Here is a 17,344-nt window from a genome sequence, read left to right as displayed (position 1 = left end):
AAAAATATTTTAATTCAGCTCTTCTCTAGAACTGCAGAAAAAACACCTGCTAAAAAAACTAATTTTAATGTCATGACTTTACGAGTGCACACAGAACATTTCATTTCTATAATACTCTATAAAATCTGCTTTTATTTTTATTGCATTCTATGTTTTATTCTTATGTATTATGCATTGCTGTTTTTTTGTAAGGTGACCTTGAGGGCTCTGAAAGGCACCCACAGATAAAATGTGTTATTATTATTTAAATTTCGTTGCATTGCCTCAGCACAGTATTTAAATATATTTGCAGTAGAATGGCTGTGTATAAAAGTGGGTTCAGATACTGGTTCAGTTATTTTAGCAGCGTGCAGAAAAGTCCATCGCAGGGCCAGTGCAAGTGATGTGCAGCAGTAATGCAAATATAGTACTCTGTATTAGTAGTAGTGCAAATAGTCTGTAAATTGTCAGAAGTGACAGAACAATGGTTTTATCCAATAAAGGATTACAAACAAACCACTATAAAGTGTGACAGTAAAAAGTACCTTGGAAATAACAGTACTGCAAATACTGGTCATGTATAGAACAGTATTTGCAAAACACTAGGGATAATGCAGCTGTGTAAATAGTCTCTTTCCTCATGCAGTCCATCAATATACTCACCTGCTCCCACATGACCGTGTTGAATAAAGCTGGAGTCTTGACTCTTTGTGTTTCTAGTCGAGTTCCCAGCTAGAACAACCGTAATGAACGGGAAACAAAGTCTGTTGTTCTAATTACTTCTTGCTAGACTGCTGCTTAACAATAGCCTTTCCAGAGACAAATTGTTGGTAATTAAGTGGTGGATGCAGGGATATGAACGCATTTCACTGGTAATTATAAAGCTGCTAATTTAGAGCGTTGCTCTGTAAGGCCATTTAGATTACAGCGCTGCAATTAAATTGGCAAAAGACTGTAATTACTAACACCACTCAACAATACGCAGCCTTACACTCCAGCTAGTTCTCCTTTTTATCCGTCAGACCTGGGCCTGTTCTGCTGCTCGCTGTCATCAGATGTGGGAGATGTTTAAAGAACCAAAGCTGCATGTGTAGCATTGATTAGTGTTTTATTCAAATAGACAACGGAAGGACCGACGCCAGGTTCAAATTTAAGACTCATTAAGACTTCTGGATCTGTTTTTATCAAGTGGAGATCATCACCCTGCTTACTTTCTACCCTCCTGTTAAAAACTACTATTCATTGTACACAATTTATTGATACATAAATCCTCCGTGTGTGTGTGTTGGCTGCATGAATGACTTTTTCTCTGCAGCCGCTGAATCTGAAAACAACCTTCTAGTGTCAAGCTCTTCTTCTGCACAGTGAAGCTCAGGCCTCTTAGTGAGGAGCATTTTTAAAAGTGAAAGTGACACGTATTGCATATACAGTGGGGGGGAAATAATAATTTGACCTCATGCTGGTTTTATACAAAGAAATGAAGGGTCTGTCATATTTACGGTAGGTTTATTTTAACTGAGAGACAGAATATCATCCAGAAAAACCCCATTATATAAAGGTTAAAAATGGATTTGCATTTGAGCAAGTGATCCCCAAACAAAGCATGACTTAGTACTTGAAGAGTACAAAGGATGTCTCTCTAAATTTCTTTGAAAGAGGGCAAACCTACAAAATCAGTGTGGTTCAATTGAGTACATACTTTACACACTGTAAGATGCTGCCATCCAGTGGTTCCACTGCAGAACATCTCCATTTATCTTCTATCATCTCCACCTGCATCAACTCTTCGTTTTACTCACAAATAGAATTTTTCAAATTCTCGTTCTCAGGACTTTTAATAAAGAAAGAAAGAGAAATTTGCCTTTATTTGTCATTATATTATACAAGTATCATATAACGAGATTGCATGGTCAGACATGGAGGGTTGGTCCTGAGCTGCTGCACTTGCGTGCGCTGTCACTGTGGGCCAACCTGACCGGTGCCTAACACCTAGCATGTTTTTTGATGATGCTAGGTGATGATGGGAGGAAACCGGAGTGCCCGGAGAAAACCCACGCAGACACGGGGAGAACATGCAAACTCCACACAGCCTCCGCCCCGGTGATTCGAACCAGCAACGTTCTTGCTGTGAGGCACCAACGCTACCCACTGTGCCACCGTGCTGCCCTAAAACCATCAAAATACTTCTGTAAGCAGGACGTCCTATCTTAAACAAGGAGACATCAATCATTTCAGCCTGGTATCATCTGTATTGTCATGATTGTAGAAATCCATGCTGCATTTTTCGGTAACACTTTACTTGACTACGTGTTCATAAGACTGACATAACGCTGTCATAACCATGACATTACACCTGTCATAAACATCAATGAATACTTATGACAGCTGTCATTAAGTGTCATTCGGTAATTTATGTCACTTTTGATGTAAAGTTGACATTGTTTGAGATGTCCTTGTTATGACAACTTGACATAAACCAAGACAACAAAACCTGTCATAAACATGTCATTGCAGACCTAATTGCCAAACAAAAAAACCATTTAGCTTGATGTCTTAACGTGACATTAAACCGTCATATATGGATGGTTTTGACACTGGCTGTCACATGACCATTACAATTGCGTCATAAATGTTGTCCTTTTCATTAAGATGTCGTTAAGTGTAACTACTCTGCCAAATGAGTTTATAACTGTCACATTTCCCTCCTACAGTGATTTAATAATTTTAACTTTTCATTATGGTGTCATTAAGGGTCATTACCTAGTCAAATCAGTTTATAACAGTGTCATGACTGTTTTCTCTGGATTCCAGTAAAGTGGAAAGACTTTGACTTTCCATTAAGATGTCATTATGTATAATTACATGACCAAATCAGTTTATAACTGTGTCATGACTGTTTTCTAACAAATATGTTTTGTTTACTTGGTTCTACATAGAGTGTGTGTTTTATTGTTTGTTATACAGATATATCCTCTATAAATCTTTTATTGATAAAAGCACAATTTTTGAGAAACTATTCATGTTGAATTAACAATATTAACTAAATTAACAATAAAACACACAGTCTATGTAGAACCAAGTAAACAAAACATATTTGTTAGTATTTCATCACTGTTTACAAGTGTTGTTCAAAATTGAATTTGAACTGAATGCGCGCGTAACGTAACGTTCACGTTTACGTTACGTGACTATGTAGAGAGATCCCTCCGCGACAGACGGACACAGGAGCGCAACGCAGGAATCTGGAGTCTGGATCTCAAGGTTTACTATTTTGAGGTAAGCTAAAACGAAATACGGATTTTAATTTGAAGAGGACGTTATAACCAGTACGTCTTTTTGTTTACAGTCTATGGACTTTGCGGTTTAGGTAAAGTTAGCGTTCAGCAACTAATGCTGAACGCTAACGCTAAAGTTAGCTTAAACTGGCTGCTAACTCTGTAGCCTTTAAGTACTTAACAACTGCAGCCAACAGACTATTACGTTAGTAGTATTTCCTCCCGTTTTCTTGTCGCTAATTCTAGACAACTGTGATGTTAGGTTTGACTATTGTATCTTAACTAATGCAACTTTAGCAGCTATGACATGGTGCTGTGTTCTTTGCTTACACCTGCTGCTAGATGGATACCCGTTTCAGCAAACGTACAAGAGGTGGAGGAGGACCTTGCACAAGAATTTGAAGAGGTCCCTGTTCAGCCAAAGAAAAGAAAGCCAATCAAATATTCCCCGAAGAAGAAAAGTAAGTCTATTTTTTTTCCTCCTTTCGCCAGTAGGCTTGGAAATTTACTTTTTATTTATACTAATATATATAGTAGTTGGCTGGTTGAGGCACGTATTTCCATTTTTGCCTGTCTTCTCAATAAATAATACGCACAAAAATACTGGGAATTTTGTTGGTGTACTCAATATAATGCACTCCAGTACACCACCACCATTCACTGACCTCAGTAATCCACTTGAAATACTTCCTTTGTTTCAGTGTCTCCAACAAGGACATTGGAGTTGGCCAAACTGAAGGAACAAACCAACCAACAGGGACATTGGAGTTGGCCAAACTGAAGGAACAAACCAAGATGGATCGACAGAAGACTGAACACCTTGAGGAGCGCGTTAATTACCTGGAGGAGGCCAACAGGGACCTGAAAGCTGACAAGGACTGGATAAAAAAAAAAATGCTTTGGATAACATCACAATAAAATGTTTTGTGTTGAAATACATTACGGAAACACTATCTCTTGACTTGTCTGTTGCTTTTGTTAAGGTATTCATATCATCTGACAGTGTAATTACACTTAATGACATTTTAACGAAACATTCAAATCTTTCCACTTTACTTGAATTCAGAGAAAATGGTCATGACACTGTTATAAACTGGTTTGACTATGTAATTATACATAATGACATCTTAATGGAAAGTCAAAATCTTTCCACTTTACTTGAATTCAGAGAAAACAGTAATGGCACAGTTATAAACTGCTTTGACTATGTAATTACACTTAATGACATTTTAATGGAAAGTCAAAATCATTCCACTTTACTTGAATTCAGAGAAAACAGTCATGACACAGTTATAAACTGATTTGGTCATGTAATTATACATAATGACATCTTAATGGAAAGTCAAAGTCTTTCCACTTTACTGGAATCCAGAGAAAACAGTCATGACACTGTTATAAACTGATTTGACTAGGTAATGACCCTTAATGACACCATAATGAAAAGTTAAAATTATTAAATCACTGTAGGAGGGAAATGTGACAGTTATAAACTCATTTGGCAGAGTAGTTACACTTAACGACATCTTAATGAAAAGGACAACATTTATGACGCAATTGTAATGGTCATGTGACAGCCAGTGTCAAAACCATCCATATATGACGGTTTAATGTCACGTTAAGACATCAAGCTAAATGGTTTTTTTGTTTGGCAATTAGGTCTGCAATGACATGTTTATGACAGGTTTTGTTGTCTTGGTTTATGTCAAGTTGTCATAACAAGGACATCTCAAACAATGTCAACTTTACATCAAAAGTGACATAAATTACCGAATGACACTTAATGACAGCTGTCATAAGTATTCATTGATGTTTATGACAGGTGTAATGTCATGGTTATGACAGCGTTATGTCAGTCTTATGAACACATATTCAAGTAAAGTGTTACCCATTTTTCTCTTAGTATTGAAATCACTGTTCTTTTTACTTTATTTTTAGAACCTGAGTTTGCCAGAAGATGGAAGATGTTTGGGATTACAGCAAACTAACTCATTACATATTCGACTGATACATTTTTTTCCCTGTTCTAACGTAGTACAAGACAACAAGATAAAAACATGAGTCACTGAAACCTGTAATTCTGGCTTATCAAATACTTTCGATTTTTATGAGCAGAATAAACACCTGACACAGACAGACTCAGCTCAGTCTCCTGCTGCTTGATGTCAGGTATGTTTTAGTAGAACTTCATATCCTCAAACCTTTTTACTTAGTATTGTGTTTACTTAAATTAAGTTGGCATATGCTTCACACTTAAAACTAAGAGCGCTTGATGTGTCGTGTTTTAAATTGATTTATTGTCTGCAACTAATCTGAAATAAATCCAAAATGTTCAGTTCTTTGAAAATGAGTGATTATGTGCAACTAAAGAGATTATTTCTGTTTTTCTTCAGGTGAACAGTAAAGTATTTCTGTGTGTCTACAATGAACACAGAAGAGCTGTCAGGTGGACTCCTTAACTGGTAAGAGGACAGTGTTATTATAGTGTTTATTTAGCTTTTTCACACATGCACTGCAGCCAGAACGTTTCTAGACATGACCTAGAGGAACTGTATGTGAGAATGATCCATAAGTGAACATTGTTTTAAAAATTTAAATGTCCTTTCTTTGGAATTTGAATTTTGGTCTGTGTCATAATGGCTCAGATCCTTCCACCTGAACAATATTTCCTGCTTCTAACATCAGCTCGAGGACAAAATGGTCACTTGCTGTGTGATATATCCCACCCACTAACAGAGTCGTGATATACAGATAACTTACTTTATATTGCCAAAAGTATTCACTCACCCATCCAAATAATTGAATTCAGATGTTCCAATCACTTCCATGGCCACAGATGTATAAAACCAAGCACCTAGGCATGCAGACTGTTTCTACAAACATTTGTGAAAGAATGTGTCGCTCTCAGGAGCTCAGTCAATTCCAGCCATACATCACCAAGTGCAATGCAAAGCGTCAGATGCAGTGGTGTAAAGGACGCCACCACTGGACTCTAGAGCAGTGGAGACGAGTTCTCTGGAGTGATGAATCACGCTTCTCCATCTGGCAATCTGATGGATGAATCTGGGTTTGGTGGTTGCCAGGAGAACGGTACTTGTCTGACTGTATTGTACCATGGTGAAGTTTGGTGGAGGGGGGGTTATGGTGTGGGGTTGTTTTTCAGGAGTTGGGCTTGGCCCCTTAGTTCCAGTGAAAGGAACTCTGAATGCTTCAGCATACCAAGAGATTCTGGATGATTCCATGCTCCCAACTTTGTGGGAACAGTTCAGGGATGGCCCCTCCCTGTTCCAACATGACTGAGCACCAGAGCACAAAGCAAGGTCCATAAAGACATGGATGAGAGAGTTTGGGGTGGAAGAACTTGACTGGCCTGCACAGAGTCCTGACCTCAACCCGACAGAAGACTGTGAGCCAGGCCTTCTCATCCAACATCAGTGTCTGACCTCACAAATGTGCTTCTGGATGAATGGTCAATAATTCCCATAAACACACTCTTGAACCTTGTGGAAAGCCTTCCCAGAAGAGTTGAAGCTGTTATAGCTGCTGAGGGCGGGCCAACGTCATATTAAACCCTGTGGATTAAGAATGGGACGTCACTGAAGTTCATATGCATGTAAAGGCAGATGAGCCAATACTTTCGGTAGTATAGTGTAAGGTCTTCAAGTCACCTGTGGTGATAATCATAATAAGGTCATAATGTTCTGGCTGATGGGTGAAAGAAGTTCCCTGTTTTTACTCTCTGCTTCCTCATATACCCTACAATCAAAACCATTCATAGCGGTGGGTTTGTTATAGTGTCAGCTCAAAGGTCGTCTTTAGGTTTAACTTCAAGCACCGTTTGATGTGATGTAAAATTCATATTTAAATCAATGAATTCTTGTGACAATGCAAGATAATTTCACCATTATACAACCTTTCCATGACCAGTCTCTATTTGGTACAGGGCACAGATCTGTCCTCCATTATCCTTCTCCTCTGACGTATTTAAGAAGATGTGTTAAAAATAGCATACTGATAGTTAATAAAAATTTACGGTTGGAGAAAAAAACTTTACAGTGACTTGTCTGTTCTTGTACAAACCTGGGGGGCAAGGAGAAACAAATTTTTAAAATGCTTTTGCTTTCCATTTCATACACACCAGATATAAATGCCAGCACCAACAGAGACAGCCTCAGAGTCTCCTGCTACCTGATGTCAGGTAAGTTTCAGTGGAACTTATTATCTTATGATTTATATCAAGAAGAGTATTCTTTACTGTCATTAGGATTTCGCAGTTGGAAATATGACCTCTTCTTTGTACTCATTTACTCCTCACAGTCTCTAAAACCACTTTACTTTTTTGTACTTGTGTGTTATCTGTTTTTAGCACAATACTTCAAACTGTAATTGGACACAACTGTATTCACTCAGTGATATCAAGTGTGTACAGTTAATTAATTTCCTTAGATGGTTTGTAACTAAGATCAACAATTTGTTTTATGATTCAGTGACACACTAAGAGATGATATATTTTTTCTTTTAGGTGTTAAAGCACAGACAAGTTAAGAGAAAAGTCCAGTGATGACTACAGTGGAGTTATAGAGAAGGTGATTCTTACACACTCACCAGAACACAGACACACAGAACCAGACAAACCTGCTCTAAAAGTACAGAGATTTTGTGGTTTGTGGCCAAATACTTTTGGAAGGATTCCTGACAGCTTTAAGGAAGTATACATAGAAGCAGATGGGTGTGTAGACCTGCTGGGGAGGATTCTGGTGAATACAGAAACATAAATCTACGTATCTTTATTAGTGACATTATTCTCACTGGTTGTAAGATTGCACAGAATACATTTCTGTAAGTGTCCAGTCAGACAAGTTAAAACGTCTGCTGTGAAAAAGGTCCATTAGGCAAGTTAAGGTAAAAGTTATGCCATGTCTAATGTGAACAGAAGGACAACAACATGCAGGTACATTTAGAACACCTATATACACCAACAAACAAACATCAGATTTTATTCTATTCCACATTAATCTATACTCCACAATCCATAATATCTTATTGAAACGACTGTAAAGGACATACTGCAAAGTTTGCATTCATTAACCTTAACCCTAACCGTAGGGATAGTAGAAAATAAACTATAATGCACTCTGCCACAGTTATCGTCTGAAGCACTGTGCTTTTTTATTCACATGCATATACTGCATACATACATACTGATCAGATGTTTTATATGTAGTTTCATGTCACTGATTGAATGTCACTTTACGTGGAGATACCATTTTTGTCCCATGTAACTGATTTGAGTTTTTGCCTGAGTAAGTAATTTAAGCAGTTTAACTGTACATAACTATTTTCAGTTGCTGACAACAATACTGTATTTTGATACTGTGTTTTGATTAGGTTGTCTGAAATAGTTGTGCAATAAATCATCAAGAATGCAACACATGTGATTATTTAAAACAGTTTTCTGTTTACTGAGACATTTATAATTATTGTTGTCTCTCAGTTTTAAAGAACAGAGGATTTAAGGAAAAAAACAGTTCACATCAACAATGGACACAGAAGAACAAGCTCCTCAAGGTATAAATTCATTTTATTAATAAAATATTAGGAACATGCTATTACTATGGCAGAATATTTTTCAAGTTTTATCAGTGGAATCAAATTGGACTTGGTTGATGTACAATACAATGACGGACGGATGGGTGACAGTCTGAGATCTCCCCACGCATACGTGGAGAGAACCCAATCAAACAATTAACGCAGAAATATTATATTAATATTATACCTGTGTGCTTGTTTATTCAGGAAAATAAGCCAATATTACATATCAGAGAGTTAATCTACAGGCCAAATTATAGTCCATCTGTCCAGAAGTATTTCCAGTCAATGCAATGGGAATTTGCTATCATTCAGGGCCCCATTTTGTTTTTTAGAAAATCAGAGTTTTTTCATAGTCTGGTCTTCACAACACATATTTGTGGTGTAATGTAAAGTGTAAAGGTTACAAAACAACTACTATTAAGGCTGTTACATACTCAGCGAGAAGTGAGAAATTTGATCTCACTGCTGGGACTGCAAGAACAAGAAAAAAGTTTGTTTTGGCCAAGTAATTTGTATTTTCCGAGAAACTCAAGTGCCGAACTCTGGGGAAGTCCTCATAAGCACCTCCCACTGCAGCATGCGCCACCCACGCTAAGCATTGTGGGAGATAAGGGAGATGGACAATGAGAGGAACTTTTCTTCTTATTTTTGGATGTGGGCCAGTCTTTTTGACTGTCGGATCTTGCTGTTCATTCAGCATGCACCCACGCACAGTATGATATTTACCCAGGAGAGACTAGTGGCCACACTGTGAATATTAGCATCTGGGAGCTCACAGAGTGGGTGCTAGCATTTCTGCTTTTTGCATTAACCATGCCAACTTCTTATTTCTGGCCAGTCCCAGACTTGTAACCAGACACTACATGAAAAAAAAGTTCTGCCTGGTTGATGTGTCGAGAACAAGCTGCAAGAACTCCCGAACGAGGGCTGCAAAAACAAAATTACGTCAGTTTGTTCTCACAGCCCAAGGAGCGAGAACAAACTTCTTGCTTCTTGCAGAGTAACAGCCTTAACAAGTTTTACCCTCCAAGCTGCTGTAGACCACTGATCAGCAGTTACCAGAAACATTTAGTTACAAGGAAGTCACAGCAGATACTGATTTTGCAACACACAGGTATGAACAAAGGATTATTTTTCTTCCATAAATATATGCACACATATAAAATTTCAGTGTCATATATTTGTTATGTTCATCTACTTTTCGGACTCTGATGTTTTTAGTCATTTTTAAGCCGAAATGTAGAAAATTCTGATACATGCATAAACTTTAAAGTGTCACTGTATGTGCATACAGACGGTACAAAAGAATCATCTACATGTTATAGTGACAGCATGAGACTGAGTTACAACGTGAGAGTTGTTACTCACTAAGAAGGAGTTATATCAAATACATTTGTAAATCAAACATATTCAGACACAATACAATACGGATACCTAAGTTTAACTTCTAAAAGTGACATTCTCTTTTTCTTTGACAGCCCTGTTGAACTTTCTCTCCAAACTTGGACTGGAGAAATATTATCCGAACAGACTTTCACTTCAGTCTCTCTTGGAGATCAACACTAACAGCTTATATGAAAAACCTGTTTCATCACTAGAGGACATACCATGGTGCTTTCTCAGAAAACTTTTTAAAATCAGTGCCAACTGCAGGAGCTGTACACAACTATCAAGCAAGCAAAAGAAAAACAATGATATCTTTGACCTGGACTTTTGCGCTTCAGATGACTCTGACAATAAGGTTAACCCACTTGACCTCATAGTGGCTCTCTTCCTTTGTGCTGACAGCTTCTTGCAACAAGAAATGACTCTCAAAATGTCCATGTGCCAGTTTTCTGTCCCACTGCTGTTGCCTCATGGCAATAAGAGTCAGTGTAGCCTGATGCTTTGGGCTCTGAGAGACATCGTCAAAGAGTGGCGTCCACATGATTTGTCTGAATCAAGAGGTTTTGTTGAAGACAACATTGTCCAAGCAGATATACCGTTCTATTCCTTTGTGAGGCTGAAAAACTGCAGTTTATTAAAGTCTCAGTTTATGAACCATGTTCTCAGTTGTGGCCAACAGAATCACAATATCTTCATACACAGAGATATGGAAGGGGGAGGAGTTAAAAGAAAAGTAGCCAATGGACTAGTGGAGGTCTGCTGGTATCTTCCCAGAGGGAGAGAAAATCTAGACATATTTCCAGAGTCTGTTGCTTTTGCAAATATGAGAGGACACATTCATGAGTCACTTGAACAGTTCGGTTTTCTTCTTCAAGTGTCAACTGCCACCTTTGTGTTCCTGGACAAAGTTGAAGAAAATGAGTTGGAGGTTCTGACTTCTTTTACAGATGTGAAATCAAAACTCTTCTTGGTAGTTAATCAAAAGGAGGGGAGTGTTAGAGAGGACATGATGTCTGTCAAGAAAACGCTGGAGAAATTACAGTTACCAAATAACAGTTTAATAGTCAAAACAATAGATGATAATGGAGCAGAGTTTTCAACAAAACTTTGTGAAGCCATCAAGACATGTCTCTCACATGTCAAAGCTAAAACCAGCATTGTAAATATGCTTGACAAAGCTGTTGAACTTGGTCTGTCTGTGGATGAAAGCAAAACTGAGCAACAAAACAAAGCAGCCAAAGAGATCATGGATGGCATTGGGGTCAGAACGATTCCACAATACAAGAATCAACAACTTGCTCTGCAAGGGGATAAATGGAAAACTTTATCAAAACTAGAAAAGGAGGAGTGTAGACTGATTAAATCTGGTGACTCAAGACTGGAAGAGTATAAATCTCAGCTACAAGAAGAAAAACAAAAAATCAGGAAGGAGCAAAGAAAATACAAACTATCCAAAGGAATGGAGACTTTTATTGATAACATATCAACAAATGACAAAGAAAAAAGAGACTTTTTCCTGAAGTGGATGAAACTAAAACTTGATACTCATTCAAGAAAAAAACTGTCTGTACTGCGAAATGAATTCAAAGAACAATGCAAGAAGAAAGATGTGCAACAAATAGCAGAGTTGGATCAAACTTTGATGGAGAGTTCTTTAGGTGTAGAGCACTACATGAGAGAGATGGGACTGATCTATGAGTTGGCGCACGAACCTCATTATGAAAGATATAATCTCCCTCCTCTGGCTGCTGAACTGCTGTTGGATGGATATCCTTTAGAGCTCTTGGATGGAGATGCTTCCAACATCCCAGAGAGATGGGTGACAGATGTGCTGATGGAGCTTCACAAGAAGGTTGGAGAGAAGAGCAGACTGTTGGTACTGACTGTATTAGGAGTTCAAAGTTCAGGGAAGTCAACACTCCTCAACACCATGTTTGGTGTACAGTTTCCTGTCAGCAGTGGCAGATGTACCAGAGGAGCTTATATGCTGTTCCTCAAAGTTGGAGAGGATTTGAAAAGTCACTTAAATTCTGACTTCATAGTTCTCATTGACACAGAGGGTCTAAAATCTCCTGATCTGGCACAACTACAGGACAGTTATGAGCATGACAACCAGCTGGCAACCTTTGTAATCGGCCTCAGTGATGTCAGCATCATCAACATTGCAATGGAGAACTCAACTGAAATGAAAGATGTCCTGCAAATCACAGCCCATGCATTCTTGAGAATGAAGGAGGTTGGCAAAAAACCCATTTGTCATTTTGTACATCAGAATGTTGCAGGAGTTTCAGCTGATTCCAAGTGTCTGACAGAAAGAAAACATCTGTTGGATCAACTCAGTGAAATGACACAAATTGCAGCTGAAATGGAAAAACAACCTTCTATTAAAGCCTTCACTGATGTACTGGACTATGACATAGATAAAAACAACTGGTACATCCCAGGACTCTGGCATGGAACACCTCCAATGGCTCCAGTGAACACGGGTTACAGTGAAGCTGTAGCCGATTTCAAGAAACATCTTCTGGAGACAATGACAGGAGACAGAAGATCTGAGCCCTCACAGATCCCTGAGTTTCTAGAATGGATGAGAAGTCTCTGGAAAGCAGTCAAATATGAGAACTTCATCTTCAGTTTCAGAAACACTCTTGTGGCTCAAGCCTATGACAACCTATGCAAAGAGTTCAATGATTGGGAATGGGAGTTCAGGAAAGAGATTCTCTCCTGGCAGACAGAAGCAGAGTTAGAAATCTCAAATGCTCACAATGAATCTGGGGTGGACACTTGGAAAGAACTCGTAGAATCAAAGAAATCTGAAGTGTCCCAAAAAATAATAAATGAACAAGAAATACTGAAGAAGAAACTCAGTGACTACTACAAAAGGAAAGACAGACGTGTAAATCTGATAGACAAATACAAGGCTGACTTCTTCAACAACATTAAAGGCCTTGCAAAAGAAATTCAACAGTCTGTGAATACTAAACTGGATTGCATCCTTGAGCTAAAAATAAGTACAAAAAAGGCTCAGGACATACAGAGGACATACAGAGGTGTGATAGAAGAACAGGTCATGAAGCTTGTGAGTGTCTGCAAAGACTCCAAACTGTCTGATGAACAGCTGACACAAGAGTTTGAAAAGATGTGGAATGAGGCAACTGCAGATATTTCTGGCCTGGAAGAACGAGATATTGTGGAGGATGTTCTGTCCAAGCTGAGAAAAAGTTTCTCAAACCGGAAAGTCAATGAGGAATTAGGCAATGTTGACTTAAAGGAATTTGGGTGTGGTCCATTCAAAACCAAAACTGACCATTTTGAGTCTTGGTGGAAAAAACGTTTTATGGGAAAAGATTTGCAAAGATTTGCAGACAGTGTCACTGAGTCGTGCAGACAATTTGTACTTGATAAAGTAAAGACAAATGAAGATTATCATGACTCGTTCACAAGGGAACTTCTGGAGAAAATTGATCTATCTCTTAAACAATGTCATGGCCATCATAAAACAAATATGAAGTTTGAGATTGATCTGAAACTTCATATTTGTGTCTTTGCCTCTAGAGAGTTCCTGAAAATGCACAAACACTTCTTGTCAGGTATAAATCCTAAAACTCAGCTGGAGAAATACAAGAATCAGTACCAGTCAGACTTTCTGGATTTATACAGAGAGAGATCAAAGCCAGAAAAAAGCAAATAATTTTGTCAAACTTTGTCTCAAACCTGCTGTGGAAGACTACATCAACAGATCTCTGGGAATAGACATTGTGGAGGAAATTTTGACGAGCTTCCATTCAGCAGAGTACAGCTCCCGCTCTTATTTCCAGTACAACATTCAGAGAGAGTTGCTGCAGAAGGAAGACTTTCAGAGCTTTGTCAAATACATTTCTAAATATGAAATATTTGTCAAAGACTGGATATTTCAGCACATTAAGCAAAAAATGTCTGAGGAGAAGACTCAAAAAAAAAAATCTTGAGGTCATAGTTCAAAAAATAGAAGCAGCAACAGAACAGGCCTCAAAAGGAGTGGATGGTGTTCTGCTGCCAGATAACACAGAAAGCATCACCAAGTTCATCAGTAACATGAGAAAATATCTGATTAAAGACATCTCAATCTCAGTGGAGGCTGAACAAACATCACTGTTTCAAATCCAAAGCACATGTCATCCATTTATCCACAGTCTCAAGATCTCAATAGAAGAGATGAAAGCTCAGCTTCAGGAGGAATTCTCCAAATCTGAAAACATCACTGAGACTCTGAACAAACTTCCAATCAAACCACAGGATGAGCTTTTCAAGAGAGTGTTTGGTTGTGGAAAACAATGTCCATTTTGTAAAGTTCCCTGTGAGGCTGGAGGCAAAGAATACCAGCTACATCATGCAGCTGTGCATCGGCCAAAAGGTCTTGGTAGATACAGCAATACAGACTCTCAGAAGCTGGTAGAAACACTGTGTACAACTGATGTGTACAGTGATAGTAAATTCAAAAACCCAGACACTAAATGGGAGTGGCGCCTTTATAGAGAGTACACCACATACTATCCAGACTGGAACATTCCTCCAGACCCCACAATACAGTCATCTGACTACTGGAAGTACATCCTGGTAAAGTACAATGACAGATTTGCTCAATAATATAAGGCCAAGCCAGCTGATGTTCCAGAGGCCTGGAAGACAATCACAAAGAAACAAACTCTGAAAGGTTTAAACGATGCCTTCAACATAAAGTGAATAATGTTCAAACCTGACAAACATCTACAAACTAAACAATGTTTAAAGAGGAGCTACCATTTTTTTACAACCCAGAGCTTATTTCTGGCATATAATGCGTTTGCTCAGATATTTAGCTGCAGTGGCGTGCCGCGTATATCTATATAGTGGGGGTGACTGGAGTACTGAAAGGCAGCCTCTGAGTCCGGAGTTACCTGTTATCTGTTCGCGGATGTGCAACGGTTTGTTGTTCTTTGGCCAACTGTTCCTCTCTCTGCCTCCACATCCTCCTTTCAACGAGCTCCTCATCTGTATACTCTGGCTCAAAATGGTAAGGACATCGATCATAAACAAAGTCATCGTCCACAACCTCAGAATCGGAAAAATATCCAGCCATGTTGCAAAAAACTAGCAGTAGCAAATTACAGGTAAACAAGCCGCGCTCAGAGATGACACCATCCAGGTCAGAGGTTAGTAGGTCCATCTATAGACCCCGGATGATGAAAACAGGTAACTCTGGACTCAATGGGGAATAGCACTAGTGTATCATAACAACATATTGGTGAAATGAACGAGTTTCACAGAAGATAATGTGTTATTTAGAGGCTGCGTTTCGGTGCCCTAGTCACTCCCACTATATGGATATATACGGATCGTCCAAAGGACTACAAATTACACAAAAGTTATATCTGCGAGTAAACGGTGAGTTCCCCTTTAAGATGAGTCACAAGAAGAAGCAGTACTGTTTCTTCCCTGAATGAATACTTTAAGTCTTGAGACTAGTTCAGTAAAACAACAAAAAACAAACAAACAAAAAACTATGAATGAAACCATTGGTTCTACAAAATACAAAATTTTGTTTATTTTTAAGTTAATCTTGACATTTTCTACAAAAACAATGATCATACTGTACTAATCATGTAAAGAAATATGGAACATTGAAGTAGCTCTGTTTTCTTTTTAGTTATTAATACTTTGTTTTATTGTTTTTTATTTTTTTTTATTTTCATACGGCTGGATAACAAGTGACATGATGAACATGGTGAGAATTTACTGCAGACACCATGTGAAAAAGAAATGTTTTATAGGTTCATGTTCATTTACATAGTAGTCTGTCTAAGGGTTACTCACAAATTGATGTTTTATTCTTTTTTAATATCTGAAGTTGATCAATGTGAAGCAAAAACTAATAATAATGACTTTGGGCTCAGACTTCTTGTTTTTTTTAAAAAAGAGACTTAAAGAGGTCATAGAGAAGTGGAGATACTTTTAAATACTTTCTATATTTTTTCTTAGTTTTATTCATAATACGTTTATGAAACTATGCATGTGGGACAATGACCATTTGAAATATGTAATATGTTTTTTACAGTTGTGACTATATTTTTCTTTTGCTAAATGTTATATTTAAACGTCAAGACATAACTGCTTTTCTTGGAAAAATGGATCCTTAACATGATGATATTATGATTTTCATTGTTAGACAGATGTTGGTGTGTTGTAGAAGCAGCAAAGAAGCTGGAAATATTTTTCTTTTTTTGTCCTCTGTATAGTTGTTTTTATTTTCTTGTGATTAGTAGATAAAAAATACTAAATATACTACTATACATAATGACTAGTGAATAATGTAATAATCATGATGATGAGCACAGGCCATGTGAGACAGACGTTTTCCAATATATCTCTGTTTATATTTTATGATTTTATTTGTAACATGTAACGAATTCTCACATTGTGATGAAAGTGATGAAAAAGAAATGAAGATGTTGGTGGTCAGACTTGTTCGTGTTTTAATATGAGACAACAACAGGTGATGCTGAGGCATAATGAGTATTTTAGACAATGCATGCCATTTATTTTCTGTGTGACTTTTTTGGGGGGGTTCAAGTTTACATACAGCACAGTAATGTGAGCAATGACTAGTAATGATGAGATATGTTCAAACATTGCCTGAAAAGTTCTTCTAATAAATAGAATGTCATAGAAATCAACACTTGAGTGGCTGTAGTCATTGTTTTCTCTCAGTGTCTCTAATGAAGATGGATGAACCAGGTCCAGGTGATAATGGAGCAGATAACAGCTGATTTCTGTCAGTGCATCAGGACAGATGTAGAGTAGATTTAGCTATTACAGTACAAGCTAAACATGGAGCTGCAGCAGACAGACTACTACTTGATGTGTTCAACAACAGAAATTATCCTCTAGTTGTGACTATGCATTATTAAAATAAAAGAGGTTGCACTACAATTACATAGTTCCAGGTACTGTAGCTACAGTAACATTATTAGGCAGCTTTGCTTTATTTCAACTTAGCTAGCCTCTAGCTAGTACGAATGAAAAGTCAAATAGTATTTTTAATGTTAGAAAAGACGACATACCTCAACACAGGGAACTCTTTTCTGTCTCCTCTTTTC

General features: G+C 37.9%; 1 protein-coding gene and 1 pseudogene across 2 annotated transcripts; both read left to right on the top strand.

The window, feature by feature from the left end:
- Positions 1-5,408: 5,408 nt before the first annotated feature.
- LOC311485775 (up-regulator of cell proliferation-like) lies at positions 5,409-13,920 on the top strand (the record flags this gene model as incomplete). Its single annotated transcript, XM_084541389.1, has 5 exons — positions 5,409-5,420; positions 5,645-5,713; positions 7,393-7,449; positions 7,774-8,819; positions 10,322-13,920. Exons 4-5 carry the CDS (start codon positions 8,792-8,794, stop codon positions 13,918-13,920), a joined length of 3,627 nt encoding a protein of 1,208 aa, XP_084397515.1. The 5' UTR covers positions 5,409-5,420; positions 5,645-5,713; positions 7,393-7,449; positions 7,774-8,791.
- Positions 13,921-14,114: 194 nt separating this feature from the next.
- On the top strand, positions 14,115-17,182 carry LOC311485776 (annotated as a pseudogene). Its single transcript has one exon. The product of its transcript is annotated as an uncharacterized misc_RNA (transcript).
- The last annotated feature ends 162 nt before the right edge of the window (positions 17,183-17,344 follow it).

The sequence above is a fragment of the Chelon labrosus genome (assembly GCF_963514085.1).
Source record: "Chelon labrosus genome assembly, chromosome: 3".
Taxonomy (NCBI): Eukaryota; Metazoa; Chordata; class Actinopteri; order Mugiliformes; family Mugilidae; genus Chelon; species Chelon labrosus.
This window is presented reverse-complemented; position numbering and strand designations above follow the sequence as displayed.